General features: G+C 43.0%; 1 protein-coding gene across 1 annotated transcript in view; it reads right to left on the bottom strand.

Moving 5' to 3' along the window:
- Positions 1-10,828: 10,828 nt before the first annotated feature.
- Positions 10,829-15,986, bottom strand: part of LOC141107512 (putative HLA class I histocompatibility antigen, alpha chain H) — a 61,952-nt gene continuing 56,794 nt past the window's right edge. The window contains exon 5 of the mRNA XM_073598290.1: positions 10,829-12,462. Coding sequence (XP_073454391.1) covers positions 12,407-12,462 — 56 coding nt within the window. The 3' untranslated portion in view covers positions 10,829-12,406. The remainder of the gene's footprint in view (positions 12,463-15,986) is intronic.

Genomic DNA, 15,986 nt, shown 5'->3' with positions numbered 1-15,986 from the left:
AAGGCTCTGCACCATGATTGGAGATGCGGTGTGTCCGAGCGATACACTGCACCACCAATTGCCACGCAAGAGAGGCTTGTTCTGAGAGACATCATATGACATCCACTCAGAACAATGAAACCCCCTCCCGGCTGTCATTTTCCTATAGGCTGGGCGGGAAGTGGCTAAGCCTCAGTATTTTGAGCAAGCATGAACAATGGCTTACCCACTCAGCAGCTTCCTCATGGCTGCAAGAAGTGGGGGGCGGCTGGGAGGTAAAGTTCCAAACTGCCACTCATTGGAAGAACAGTACAGGCAACAGGAGCGCTGCAGTGGCAGGAAGGAGAAAGGGGAGTAAGAACACAGCCTGCACTACCACCCAGCTCTCTCCCCCGAGCTCCCATCGCTGGGCTGACAGGAATAATGATGTCACTGTCACTACACCTGTCAGCTGTGGCACCCCTCTCAATGTTCCCTTCTCCCTCTCCCTCTCCAGTTTTGGCCCAGATCACATGACCCTCTTTTGTTCTACTTATGGAAGTTGAGAACATAAATCAGAAGCAGCAGACTTACCATTCCACCAACCAGTCTTGCTGAGTGATCTTACCATGTCATTGTTGGAAGAGTTCAGGTCTTCATGTGGACTCTTTAAGCACACTGCAAGGGCCATGTGGTGGACACTTCTGGCAACCAATTCTTCTGATGACGTCACGCTTGATGATGAAATGCGTAAGGCTGGAATGCACGTTGCGCTACATCACGACTTGGTGGAACGCACGCTGACTCTGTTTTGGGTCTAGTGGCTTCCATCATCTTCGTTGTCAACTGCGGTTGCTCGCATAGGAGGTTTCATTGTTTTATTTGTTTACTTGTTATATTGCTGCAGCCTTTTTGAGGATATTAAATAAAACTACCCTACAGTATTTTACTACGAGGAGTCCGTCCTCTCTTATTTCTCTCCTGCACTGCTGTTGACCTCCCGTTTGGAGCCACGTTCCATCTTGATGAGAAGGACATTGGAAGATTCATTCAAAGACCCAGGGAGGTCGGGAAGACCCCCATAAGCCCTTGATCCTTCTTGCCATAGGGTAGGGAGATCTACTCCATCTGGTGAGTGAACATCCACACTGTATTTGTTTGCACGATCCATGTAGGAGGTTTTTCATCTGGCTCATTCAAGGAACTGTTTGGGATTGTGTTTCTTCACAATCAAATATATTGAACTATTATTTATTTATTTACCAATTGGTTTACTCATGTTTGCCACGTTATAGAGATTTTCACTATCATCAGTTATCATTCGTCACATTGAAAAAAGAGGGGGAGGTTGGGACTTTGAATGAGGTGTGAAATGGTGGAACCAATCAGATTCACAAAGGTACAAACATGAATATGTTTATTGGTGAACCATTGATCAGCGATTGCAACAAACAATATGACATAAACAATATGTAAAAATACAAAGCAAATGAATATATGCAAAAACCTGGCATAAACAAATATGGTAGTACAACATAATCCCTCATGGCAGACAAGTCATATAGAGGAATCTCATAAAAAACAATAAAAGATTGTCATGAAGTGTTGGATGCATCAAGGTGGGCTCGATGCGTTTCATGGACTCATATCCACTCATCAGGAGTCGGGAAGCATCCAAGTTCTATAAAAAAGTATATAAGATCCATTTGATCTGGTGTATTCACCCATATGGGGAGAGTAGAGGGATACGTTTATGAAATAATTGGCGATGACAGGAAATACTTACATACAGCCGGTAATGTGATCAGATACTGCCCACATGCCGAGGGTCCGCAAGAATAAGCCTGTTGCCCTGTGCACGTAGGGGGGATGGCATGTGTGGTCCTGGACTTTCCCATTGGTTTCCCTTCTCAGCTCCCGGAACAGGCTTATTCTTGCAAAACTACCCAAATTAAATTTTTATAATGATAGAGCTTTCTTGCGGTGGTATTTATTAACCACTGGCTTTTCTATTTTTGGCTAAATAAAAACGAAAAAAGACCAATTTTGTAAATTTTTTTCTTTGTTTCTGTTATAAAAATTTGCAAACAAGCATTTTTTTTCTTTCACTGATGTGCGCTAATGAAGCTGCACTGATGGAGAGACACTGATAGGTGGAACTTATGGGCATTGATATGTTGCACTAATGAAGAAGCACTGATAGACGGAGCTGATGGGAATTGATATGCTGCACTGATCATCAGGGCATTGATTATCAGTGTAAATGTCTGCTGTCACAGGAATGCCAGTTATTGGCTTTCCAGTCCTCACATAGTGAGAGCGTAAGGAAAGAAAATGCCGATAACCAGCATTTGTTTACATGGGATCAGTTGTGATTAGACACAGCTAATCACATGGTAAAGAGTCAATGCCATTGACTCTTTACCCTGATTGGTGATGTGCTGTGTGCGAGGGACACTGCTCACCACCAACCACCACGTTGTGACTAGGACAACATCGTATGACGTCAACCCAGAAGGAGGAGAGTCCCACCTGGCCCCCAATCTGCTATAATATGTGACAAAAAAATTGTATTTTTATGAATTAATAATTTGGATTCCTGTAAAATCCACATATTTATTCTCTAAACATAAGAATTACCATTAGGTAGGGCTTTACAGAAAATTACACTTTGAATTCCAGCAAGAATGATGCATTTCATTTCTGTTTATCACCTTTTATTCATGTAAAATCCCAAAAGAAAAAAACTTGCTGTAATTGCAGTGTTCCTTGGAATTTGGCTTAAATTTGTTAGTGTCTAATCTAAATCTGCTGGTACATTTAATACTCCCCTCCCCCAGACTGACAATGCTGCTGTCCAAAGGCATCTCTGTTGCTCCTTCATGCAGAGTGGGGGCGCTCTAATACAGGAGGTGTGTTACTGGCCAGATTTCCAAGTGAAAACAAATGCAGCCATCACATCTAATAAATCAGAGGTCAGCAACGTACGGATGCTGGATGGGGGCGGGAACTGCTGGAGTATACTTTTCACATTAAAGCGGAGTTCCACACAAAATGGAACTTCCGCTTTTCGGAACCCTCCCCCCCTCCGGTGTCACATTTGGCACCTTTCAGGGGGGAGGGGGGTGCAGATACCTGTCAAAGACAGGTATTTGCACCCACTTCCGGCATAGACTCCCATGGGAGTCTATGCCTCTTCCCGTCCCGACCGCGCTGTCTGCTGGGAACACACAGCTCCCAGCAGAGAGCGGGGACCACTAGGGACGCGCAACGTGACTCGCGCATGCGCAGTAGGGAACCGGGAAGTGAAGCCGCAACGCTTCACTTCCTGATTCCCTCACCTAGGATGGCGGCGGCAGCTGCCGAGAACCGAGCGGGCTCTCGGCGTCCCCTGCTGACATTGCTGGACCCCGGGACAGGTAAGTGTGCAATGTATTAAAAGTCAGCAGCTGCAGTATTTGTAGCTGCTGGCTTTTAATTTTTTTTTTTTGGCGGTGTGGGTGAACCCCCGCTTTAAACAGCAGCTGGTTGCTGGGCGATCCTAGCATCCTGTTAATGTGAAAAGTTAACTTCTGCAGTTAAAAGTGAAAATACTAATGTGTAAACCAAAATAGATAAAAATATATATGTGAGTGGCTGCCAACATGAAATGGTGTTCCCACACAGTGCTAAATAATTAATACTATATGTTGCGCTTACTAAATGAGCATAAATATCTTCAAACACAGTATAAAGTGCACTGTCACTTTTGTATTTTGCACTTTATACTGTGTTTGAAGATATTTATTGCTCATTGAGTAAGCGCCACATATAGTATTGATTAACTTCAGCAGTTCTTCCTGTCCCCATCCAGCCCTGTTATGTCAATCTCTGCTGTGTAAGGTAGGAGAGCTCTGTGTTTGTGTTTGTGTGTGAGTGGGGTGGGGTGCAGGGGGGCAGGGGATACTGTTTGGGGGGGACACAGAAAACTGCTATGGGGGGGCAGAGGACACTATAGGAGTGATGTAAAGGGGGACAGAGGACACTGCAATATGGGGGGAACCTATTAGGGACCCCATCACCCCTGGAGACAAGGACCTCTTCTCACTTGGAGAAAGGAACCCCATCTGTCCTTAGGACAGGGGCCCCATCTTCCCTACGGGCAGGAACCCCATCTCCAGTCTATGCTGGCGTCAGCCACCCTTAAGTGCTAGGATGGGGCAGTAAAATCTGAATCCCCAGCCACACACTCCCTCAGGGTGAACTGGCTTTGTATTAGTGAAGCACCTTAGGGCCCTTTCACACTGGAGCGGTTTGCAGGTGCTATTGCGCTAATAATAGCGCCTGCAAACCAACCCGAAAGTGCCGCTGCTTTGTCTCCAGTGTGATAACCCCGAGGGCTTTCACACTGGAGCGGTGTGCTGGCAGGACGGGAAAAAAAGTCCTGCCAGCAGCATCTTCGGAGCGGTGTATTCACCGCTCCTTCCTCGCTCCTGACCTTTGAAATCAATGGGACAGTGCAGCTATACCGCTGGCAAAGTGCCTCTTTTTAACCCTTTCTCAGCTGCCCCGCTAGCGGCCAAATACCGACAGTAAAGCGCCGCTAACAATAGCGGTGCTTTGCCGCCGGCGCCGCCGCCGCCGCCCCCGCCCCAGTGTGGTAAACCTGTGCTGTTATTATTACTATGTCAGAATTATTATTATCTTCATTTATATGCATTCACATACATTGAATCCGGCCCTTAAGTGGAAAAAGGTTGCTAACCCCTGGAATAAATGGTTATATAGTTAGTCAGGTTGAAAAAAGACACAAGTCCAACCAAAAAAAAAATAATACATTTTCATATACACAATTCTATTCCCACAGTTGATCCAGAGGAAGGTGAAAAACCCCAGCAAAGCTAGATCCACTTTGCTACAGCAGGGGAAAAAAATCCTTCCTGATCCCAGAGAGGCAATCAGATTTTCCGTGGATCAACTTTACCTATAACCCTTTCATGACTAAGCCTATTTTTTAAATTTGGTGTTTACAAGTTAAAAAACTTATTTTTTACTAGAAAATTACTTAGAGCCCCCAAACAGTATATATATTTTTTTAGCGGAGAATCTAGAGAATAAAATGGTGATTGTTGCAATATTTTATGTCACACAGTATTTGTGCAGCGGTGTTTTAAACACAACTTTTTGGGAAAAGGGACACTTTCATGAATTTTAAAAAAACCAAACAGTAAAGTTAGCCCAATTTTTTTGTATAATGTGAAAGATGATGTTACGCCGAGTAAATAGATACCAAACATGTCACGCTTTATAATTGCACGCACTCGTGGAATGGCGACAAATTACGGTACCTAAAAATCTCCATTGGCGACGCTTTACTTTTTTTATGGTTACCAGGTTAAAGTTACAGAGGAGGTCTAGTGCTAGAATTATTGCTCTCCCTCTGCCAATCGTGGCGATACCTCACATGTGTGGTTTGAAAACACCGTTTACATATGCTGGCGCAACTTCCATATGCGTTTTCTTTGCTGCACGAGCACGTGGGGACAGGGGCGCTTTAAAAAAAAAAAATTCTTATTTTATTTATATTTATTAATTGTGTTTAAAAAAAAAAATTTTTGATCACTTTTATTGCTGTCACAAGGAATGTAAAAATCCCTTGTGACAGAAATAGGTGGTGGCAGGTACTCTTTATGGAGGGATCGAGGGTCTCCTTTGCACTTCAAAGTATTCAGATCGCCGAAAACGGCGATTCTGAATACTGTGTATTTTTTTAAAACCGGCGCCATTGGCAGGCGAGTAAACAGGAAGTGATGTCATGACGTTGCTTCCGTGTTTACTATTAGGAGGCTGGAACGAAGCCAATCACGGCTTTGTTCCAGTCCGTACCCAGCCGCCAGAGGCGGCCGATTGGTCATCGGGCCTCCCGATGGAATGGGAGGCCAGGTAAGAGCGGCGGTAGGCAGCGGGAGGGGGGACGTCCCCTCCCGCTCCTCCGGTATAACAGCCAAGCAGCTTTTAGCCGCATCAGTTGTTATAACTGGATAGCCGGCTCTAAAAAACAGTACCGGGATAATGCCTGCAGCTGCGGGCATTATCCCGGTATAATCCCGGAAAGCTGAGTATGCACATCTGCGTAGGCTCGGCGGGAAGGGGATAAATGTTAGTACCCAGTTATATTATCTACATTTAGGAAAGAAATGCTGAAATATATGATATTTTTGGTTTTGAGTTTAAAACCACTTTAAGGAATACAGTAGCATCATCTACCCACGCCCATCCTGCTGGCTGGAAAGTGAAATAGTGACAAGAGACTGGTGGGCTCATCTCTCTGCTCTCTCCTCCTGTCTGCAAACCCTCACATTCTGCAATTAGCCAGACTGAGTGAAATCTTAAAGCTTTATTAAAGTGTTACTAAACCCACAACAGTAAAATCAGTCTGTATATGCAGTAAAGCATGGTGGTTATACTCACTGTGGAACCTAAGGGGTTAACCATCTGCATTGAGTAAAAAGGCTGTTTGATCCTGCCCTACTTCAACAGTCCCCCCATCTTCTGATAGGATGGAGCCTTTGAAGTCACTCTGCACGTTCTCAGTTTTGCTAGAGAGTTTTTTATTTCTTGGGAGAGTGCATGTGATCAGCACAGGGCCAATCAGCACTGTCCAGACAGAGGGTCAGGGGTCCTGCAGCCTCATAGGACATCAGAGGAAAATGAAAATTCATCCTACAAACTTTAACCAGACACTGATAGAAGCTACAAGACTGCTATACAGTGGGGTCGGAAAGTATTCAGACCCCCTTAAATTTTTCACTCTTTGTTATATTGCAGCCATTTGCTAAAATGATTTACGTTCATTTTTTTCCTCATGAATTAATTAAAAACACAGAATTGTTGACATTTTTGCAGATTTATTAAAAAAGAAAAGCTGAAATATCACATGGTCCTAAGTATTCAGACCCTTTGCTGTGACACTCATATATTTAACTCAGGTGCTGTCCATTTCTTCTGATCATCCTTGAGATGGTTCTACACCTTCATTTGAGTCCAGCTGTGTTTGATTATACTGATTGGACTTGATTAGGAAAGCCACACACCTGTCTATATAAGACCTTACAGCTCACAGTGCATGCCAGAGCAAATGAGAATCATGAGGTCAAAGGAACTGCCTGAAGAGCTCAGAGACAGAATTGTGGCAAGGCACAGATCTGGCCAAAGTTACATAAAAAATTCTGCTGCACCCAAGGTTCCTAAGAGCACTGTGGCCTCCATAATCCTTGAATGGAAGATGTTTGGGATGACCAGAACCCTTCCTAGAGCTGGCCGTCCGGCCAAATTGAGCTATCGGAGGAGAAGAGCCTTGGTGAGAGAGGTAAAGAAGAACCCAAAGATCACTGTGGCTGAGCTCCAGAGATGCAGTCGGGAGATGGGAGAAAGTTGTAGAAAGTCAACCATCACTGCAGCCCTCCACCAGTTGGGACTTCATGGCAGAGTGGCCCGACGGAAGCCTCTCCTCAGTGCAAGACACATGAAAGCCTGCATAGAGTTTGCTAAAAAAACACCTGAAGGACTCCAAGACGGTGAGAAATAAGATTCTTTGGTCTGATGAGACCAAGATAGAACTTTTTGGCCTTAATTCTAAGCGGTATGTGTGGAAAAAAACAGTCACTGCTTATCACCTGTCCAATACAGTCCCAACCGTGAAGCATGGTGGTGGCAGCATCATGCTGTGGGGTGTTTTTCAGCTGCAGGGACAGGACGACTGGTTGCAATCGAGGGAAAGATGAATGCGGCCAAGTACAGGGATATCCTGGATGAAAACCCTCTCCAGAGTGCTCAGGACCTCAGACTAGGCCGAAGGTTTACCTTCCAACAAGACAATGACCCTAAGCACACAGGTAAAATAATGGAGTGGCTTCACAACAACTCCGTGACTGTTCTTGAATGGCCCAGCCAGAGCCCTGACTTAAACCCAATTGAGCATCTCTGGAGAGATCTAAAAATGGTTGTCCACCAATGTTTACCATCCAACCTGACAGAACTGGAGAGGATCTGCAAGGAGGAATGGCAGAGGATCCCCAAATCCAAGTGTGAAAAACTTGTTACATCTTTCCCAACAAGACTCAGGCTGTATTAGATCAAAAGGGTGCTTCTACTAAATACTGAGCAAAGGGTCTGAATACTTAGGACCATGTGATATTTCAGTTTTTCTTTTTTAATAAATCTGCAAAAATGTCACCAATTCTGTGTTTTTCTGTCAATATGGGGTGTTGTGTGTACATTAATGAGAAAAAAAAATTAACTTAAATGATTTGAATGAATATAACAATGTGTAAAAATGTGGGAGACCAGATATAGTGACTTCAGGCTCTAGGGGGGGGTGAAGCTATTGAGAAAAACAGATAAGTACATACAATCAACGTATGAAGTATTTAAAAAAAGACAATGAAATAACTAGGCTGCAGATAAGTTTAGTCCACGACATGTGCTGCAAATATGATAGCCGGTTTCCTCTCCCTCACTTCTTAATATGAAGTCAAAGCTCCCAGGATGCACCTGTTTCCTTTTCTGAGAACGAAAGATGATAGGACTTTCTTTTTTTAATCATTTTTATTGTCAGACAATGAAGTATCAAATTGTATACATGGATCATAACAAAGCTATACAGAACATATAACAAGGGACCATAGTTAATGTACAGTCTCAACATTGACCATTATAGAAAGACTTACCATAGATTGTAAACATAAGCCAGGTATCATTATTTAATCCAAGTCTAGCATAGAAGTTTACATTTCCAAAAATAAAAGAAAAAGGAAAAAAACACAGAAGAAAGAAATCAAAAAATAAATAGATACATTCAAGTATAAGTGTAAACATTACTGTCCATCAGGACCATTGGAGTGTGATATAATGCTATACAGGCAGTTAACGGAAAGTCCACTAAAACAATAAGAAGGGGAAACTCCTCCATAGTTGCTGGAGAATCCTCCTATCAAACCATATCTTCATACATTTTTTTGGGGCATCTGTGGGCCTCATACTTCATTCTATAAGGTGGAAGAGCAACAATAACCAGTTTCTTCTACATAACCAGAGTAAAGCCGAGTACACACTAGTAGTTTTTTTTTTTTTGATTCAACCCAGCGAAAAAAAAATAACTGAAGATCTCAGGAGGAGCCACTGTACTAACAATCTGATATTACTACAGAAATCTCCCCTGCTGAGCTATTGTGTTCTGACAGGGGGTGCTGCCCCATAGGCCAGAACACATTGGTCAGCGCTTTCAGCCATTGGCTGAGAGCGCTGATTGGGTGCCGAATTGGCAGACCATTTTCAGTCATGCTCCTTCGACAGAAGCCAGCCGAATGGCTTTTTTGCTTCTGAAAGATGGCCACCTCCAGCAAGAAGAAACAATGCTGGAGGCAATTTACAACACATACTCATTTTGGCAGCATAATTATTAATGTGGAATGTATGTTCCTTGCTAAAGAACAATTTTTTTTCTCAACTTATTATAGGTAAAGTTCCACTTTAACCACTTAAAAACCGGCCCATAGCTGAATGACGGCTACAGGGCGGTTGCATAACTCTTGGAGGGCGTACAGTGACGTCCTCCTAGAATCTGTGATGCGCTGGTGCCAGGGGTCACATCGGTGACCCCTGGCACCAGCGCATCACAGATCACAGTAAACGGCCGTTCACCACATCATCGCTCTGTCAAATGACGGAACGATCACATATAAACAAACCGGCGTGATATTCGGTTCCTCTTTCCCCTCTCCGTCCAGTGTGAGTAGAGAGGGGAGAGTTCGGTGGCAGCAGCGCTGTGGGCTGCATGTGTAGTGCCCACAGCGCTGATAAGTGACAAATCCATCCATTCTCAGCCATGCATACCCATCCATACTCTGCATACCTATCCATCCAGAGTGATTCACACCCAAGTGAGATATGAGCCTCCTTACCAGCTCGAGGTGACCACCATGACAGTGGTCTCACCAGGCATTAGACAGTAAGCAGGCGGAAGTTCATGGAGACGCCGCGATCCTCATGTTTGGCTACATGCTTTTAATGGATGAAGATTCTTGTAAGTGCAACCTTATAGCCCAATAAACCACATTGTATTGCAATTTTACACTATGGGAGCCTTTCTTGTTTTTGTCTTTTGAGTACCACGTTTTCAACTGTGAATATCGGCATAGGTTTGTGGGTGACCTGATAATTTCCCAAATGCCTGGTGAGACCACTGTCATGGTGGTCACCTCGAGCTGGTAAGGAGCCTCATATCTCACTTGGGTGTGAATCACTCTGGATGTTGGACTCACTCATGTTGGCTTGTCATTGGGACTTGATTCACTTTTGTAATTTGTATATAATAATATTTTTTAATTTTTCACTCTTTATATATGGTGAGATATTTGTTCTAGTCTTCTGTGGGAGACTTGTTTCTTATTTTTTTATTTCATTGATTCTACTTTTGGTGGGTTAATCACTCTTCAGGTTATTTCTAGCATGATATATGTTTATTTTCATATTAAGTTTTAGCGCTGCACTTATTTTTGTTTTCTGATGATTGGAGTTTAGTATTAGACTTTTAGTGTTGGCGGCTTTTACAATTCACTTTTCAATTTATATTTTTCTAGCGCAGCGTTAACCCTTTTTGGGTTCTTTACTAATACCTATCCATCCATCCATACTCTGCATACCCATCCATACTCATCCATACTCATACATTTATGCTCCAAGAATGCCTGATGGCGCTCCCTGCATGTTGGGCCTCCGTATGTGGCCACGCTGTGTAAAAGTCTCACACATGTGGTATCCCCATACTCAGGAGGAGTAGCAAAATGTGTTTTGGGGTGTAATTTGTGCTACGCATATGCTGTGTGCGAGACATAACCTGCTAATATAACAATTTTGTGAAAAAAAAAAATCTTGATTTGCAAAGAATTGTGGGAAAAAATTACAACTTCAAAAAACTCACCTTGCCTCTTACTAAATACCTTGAAATGTCTACTTCCCAAAAAGGGGTCATTTGGAGGGTATTTATACTTTCCTGGCATGTTAGGGTCTCAAGAAATGAGATAGGCCGTCAATATTTCAGGTGTGATAAATTTTCAGAGATTGGCACCATAGCTTGTGGACTCTATAACTTTCACAAAGACCAAATAATATACACCAGTTTTGGTAATTTTTACCAAAGATATGTAGAAGTATAAATTTTGGCCAAAATATATGAAGAAAAACTACTAATTTGCAAAATTTTATAACAGAAACAAATAAAAAAATGATTTTTTTTTTTACAGAATTTTCGGTCTTTTGTCTTTTATAGCGCAAAAAATTAAAAACCCAGTGGTGATTAAATACCACCAAAAGAAAGCTCTATTTGTGTGAAAAAAAGGACAAAAAATTCATATTGGTACAGTGTTGCATGACTATGAGTAATTGTCATTCAAAATGTGAGAGCACCGAAAGCTGAACATTGGTCTGGTTAGGAAGGGGGTTTAAAGTGGTGTTCCACCCAAATAAATAAATAAATAAAACATTTGGAAAAAATTTTTTTTTTACTCACCTCTAAATGGCTGTTGCTAGGGGGTCCCTTGTAGTCTGCCTCCTTCAGTGCCTGGGCTCGTGACATCACTTCCCCTCGGCGCAGGAAGGGCTCAGCTCTGCCCCCTTTCTCTTGTCAATCATCTGGGACACGTGAGAGGTCCCAGATGACTGCGTGGCCAATCACGACGCGCGGCACCGCTCGTGCATGCGCAGTGGGTGCCCGGCTGTGAAGCCACAGCTGGGCGCCCACAGTTGCAATGCCGGCGCTGCCGAATGGGGGGGGGGAGATGAGCGGGGCTTCTATCCCTCACATCGCTGGACCCTGGGACAGGTAAGTGTCCGATTATTAAAAGTTAGCAGCTGCAGTATTTGTAGCTGCTGATTTTTATTTTTATTTTTTTAAATGGGAACTCCTCTTTAAGTACCCAGTGGTCAAGTGGTTAAAGTAGTTGTGGGTTGTTGTTATTTTTTTTTTTTGTTATTTTTTTTACACTGCTGCAGGTGTAAAGTGCAGACACCTAGAGGTGCACATGCTTGCAGCAGACTGCAATTCTCCACCATCATGCCTGAATACCTGACACTTCTGATGACCAAAGCTCCGTCTCTTCCTGGTTGTACTGAAGCTTTCCCTGACCCCATAGGAGAAAACTTCCACAGTCTTCTGCATCTGGAAGTGTTGGAATTTTCTCCATCAGGAGAGTTGGGCATTCAGGCGTAGCAATGGGAACTTGCAGTCTGCTGCAGACATGCTCACCTCTAGGTGCCAGTACTTTATACCCAATAGCAGCTTTATTTTTTGTTTTGGTACTTTGAACAGGAATTAATTTTTGCGTACAAGATTAAACAGCATAAAAGTGATATAAATAGGTAATAAAGATGACATGTATATATGAAAGCAAAAGAATTGCAGCGGGGCTAGTCAACTATCGCTTTCCTCCATCTCCTCTTCTGCTGTTTTTACCAGCTGTCCATGTCCTATAAAGAAAAGCAAAATGAAGGTCACCATTTACAGTAATTTCCTTCTTCTATACCTTTAACCGTGCTTTTAAAATGTATTTTAGATACACGTGCGAATTCGATAAACTCAAAGTTTAGGGCTTGGGTCACACTAAGGCGATGCGACTTTCTTGTGGTTTCCAGTGTGACTATGTACTGTATAGACATAGACGGTAATGTTGAATAAAGATACTAGTCCATCCAGTTTAATCTGTGTAAAAAACGGTGGTGCGACTTGCTTGCAACTTTTGTGCGACTTTGATCCTACTTCAATGCAACTTTACTTACAGAGGTCACATCAGCATTAGAAGCAATTAGAAGAAGCAATTCGGATAAGATTTTGATTAACCACTTGCCAACCTTTAACAGCTACAGCGCAGCGGGGGGCTAATGCGCATGGTCGGCGGCCACGATGTCCGCCGGCCACCCGCGATCGCTCCTCAGAGAGCCAGAACGGGATCTGTCAATGTAAACAAACAGATCCCCGTTATGACAGGGTAGAACAGTGAGATCGTCTGTTCCTAGTGACAAGGAACAGCAATCTCCCTGTACTTCCAGGCAGTCCCATCCCCCAGGGAACACATTTAACCCCTTGATCACCCCCTAGTGTTAACCCCTTCCCTGCCAGTGACATTTATACATATAAATGTCAATGGTCCCAAAAAAGTGTCAAAAGTGTCTGATCTGTCCGTCGCAATGTTGCAGTCCCGCTAAAAATGGCTGATCGCCGCCATTACTAGTAAAAATAATAATAAAAATGCCATAACTCTATTCACTATTTTGTAGACGCAATAACTTTTGCGCAAACCAATCAATATACGCTTATTGCGATTTTTTTTACCAAAAATATGTAGAAGAATACATATTGGCCCAAACTGATGAAGAATTTTTTTTTTCTACATTTTTTGGGGGGATATTTATTATAGCAAAAAGTAAAACATTTTATTTTTTTTCAAAATTGTCACTCTTTTTTTGTTTATAGAGCAAAAAATAAAAACCGCAGAGGTAATCAAATGCCACCAATAGAAAGTTCTATTTGTGGGAAAAAAAGGACATCAATTTTGTTTGGGTACAACATCGTATGACCGTGCAATTTTCAGGTAAAGCGACACAGTGCCGTATCGCAAAAAATGGCCCGGTCATTAAGGGGGAAAATCTTCCGGTCCTTATATGGTTAAAGAAGTACAGCCAAAGCTCATTTGGCTGTGCGTCTCCTGTGGATCACAGAAGTGCAGTCCGTTCTCCATTCCTGTGACTCGTTTTCAGCAGCTGTCCCCCACAGAGCTGGTCCAGGCTAGGGAAGGATCGCAACCATGTGGTCGGGATCCACCCACATGCCCGGACTGGCATCTGGCTCAGCCTCTCAGCGAGCTGCTGAGAGGCTGAGCCAGCCGCTCCCTTCCACAGCCCAGCACTCCAGTGAATGAGGGGGTGGGTAGAGCAGAGAGCCAGTCACTGATGGTCAGCAGCTCTCTGCTCATGGAGCTTTGAGAACCAAGCGATCAGCGGTGTTTGGGCCACTGGGGGACAGGTGCTGTATCCACCTAGGTAAGTATAATTAAAAAACAAAAAAAAAGGAAAACCCATACTTCTCTTTCACATCAGTGTTTTTTTTTACTTTCACCTCTCCTACCCTTGCTTCCTAAAACTGGTCCTCTCAAGAACATGCTACTCACACTGAGTGCAGTGGAAATGTGCATTCCTGCTCATTTTTTTTTTTTTAGCATTTTTTATGTGTAAACGCGTGTCGTGCATAGGGCAGCACATTCACTTGAGAAGAAGCGCAAAAAAGTGTGTGGGAACATGTGTTTCCGCTATGTCCAGGTGACCAGGGAGGAGAGGTGACATTGCTGCTCACAGTGGGAGGATTTCAGCTCTGCCAATCCAGAAATCAGTGGGCAGAACTAGGTGTGGCCAGCTGCTGATTAAAAAGCTACAGCAGTGGCGGCCCGTCCATAGGGGGCACACGGGAGCCGCCCCACAGACAGTCACAAAAAAACAAAAACAATTTTTTTTTAAAAGGCCTTTTAAAAAAAAAAGATCCTTTAAGTGCACTGTGTTCGGGCGCCGGACACAGTGCACTATGGGAAGCGCGATGTCTATGCAATCATGAGATTGTAGATGAGAAGCTTCATTTGCAGGGTTTCGACCTGCCTTGTGGAGCAATGGATTGTGCTGGAATACTTCCACCCATAGTATCACTACGGGTGCTTTGTTCTAGCTTGGCACCGCCCTAGGACATGGGCGGTGCTTTCCCTCCGAGTTGCAACGTCACTTCCGGTTTCCCTGTGCCAGTGATAAACCGGAAGTTAGGTCAGCAGCACCGTGGAACGCACAGTCCGAGCAGAGCTACTTTGGTTAGTAGACCAAGGAAGATATCAAAGCGTCAAGACAAAAATCCAATCATCCACAGTCCACGATTGCCTTTCCTTAGCCCATTGTAACCTTGTTTTTTTGTGTTCAGGTGTTAGAGATGGCTTTCTTTAGCTTTTCTGTATGTAAATCCCATTTCCTTTAGGCGGTTTCTTACAGTTCGGTCACAGATGTTGACTCCAGTCTCCTCCCATTTGTTCCTCATTTGTTTTGTTGTACATTTTCTGTTTTCAAGGCATATTGCTTTAAGTTTTTTTGTCTTGACGCTTTGATGTCTTCCTTGGTCCACCAGTATGCTTGCCTTTAACCACCTTCCCATGTTGTTTGTATTTGGTCCATGTTTTAGACACAGCCGACTGTGAACAACCAACATCTTGTGCAACACTGCGTAATGATTTAACCTCTTTAAGGAGTTTGATAATCCTCTCCTTTTTTTCAATTGACATCTCTGGTGTTGGAGCCATGCTACATGTCAGTCCACTTGTTGCAACAGCTCTCCAAGGTGTGATCACTCCTTTTTACCTACATACTAACAAGCAGATTTAATCTGATGCAGGTGTTAGTGTTTGTAATGAAAATTTACAGGGTGATTCCATAATTTTTTCCTCAGAATTGAGTGATTCCATAATTTATTCCCTGTGCTTGTTCTATAAATCTAACTGTTACTGGCCACCACAATTATTTTTCTTGAGTTCTTTTAGTGTTTCTTAAAGCCAGAAAGTTGCCATTTGAAATGCCTTTAGTTTTTGGCCATGTCTGTGATCTTTTTTTTTTCTACAACAATAAACAACTGAAGGAACATCCTCAGGGACTGGTGATTCCATAATTTTTGCCAGGGGTTGTACTGTATGTGTGTATGTGAGTCTGTGTGCATATATGAAAGTTTGTGAGTTTATGTATGTGCCTATGTATGTGTATGTTACTTTTAACTGATTTTTTGATTGAAAATGTATACTTTATTTTGCAAGAAAATATACAAAAAACAAATAATTAAACAGGGTACATTACAATCTGTACTGCGACTCAGCGCATAAATACACTACATAACAATACATTGCCAAGCATACAAATAAATTACATTCATCCTGCTATGATGCCTAATGTGTTGTGCAGAGTAATAATACCCTGAA

The sequence above is a fragment of the Aquarana catesbeiana genome, linkage group LG09, assembly GCF_042186555.1.
Source record: "Aquarana catesbeiana isolate 2022-GZ linkage group LG09, ASM4218655v1, whole genome shotgun sequence".
Taxonomy (NCBI): Eukaryota; Metazoa; Chordata; class Amphibia; order Anura; family Ranidae; genus Aquarana; species Aquarana catesbeiana.
This window is presented reverse-complemented; position numbering and strand designations above follow the sequence as displayed.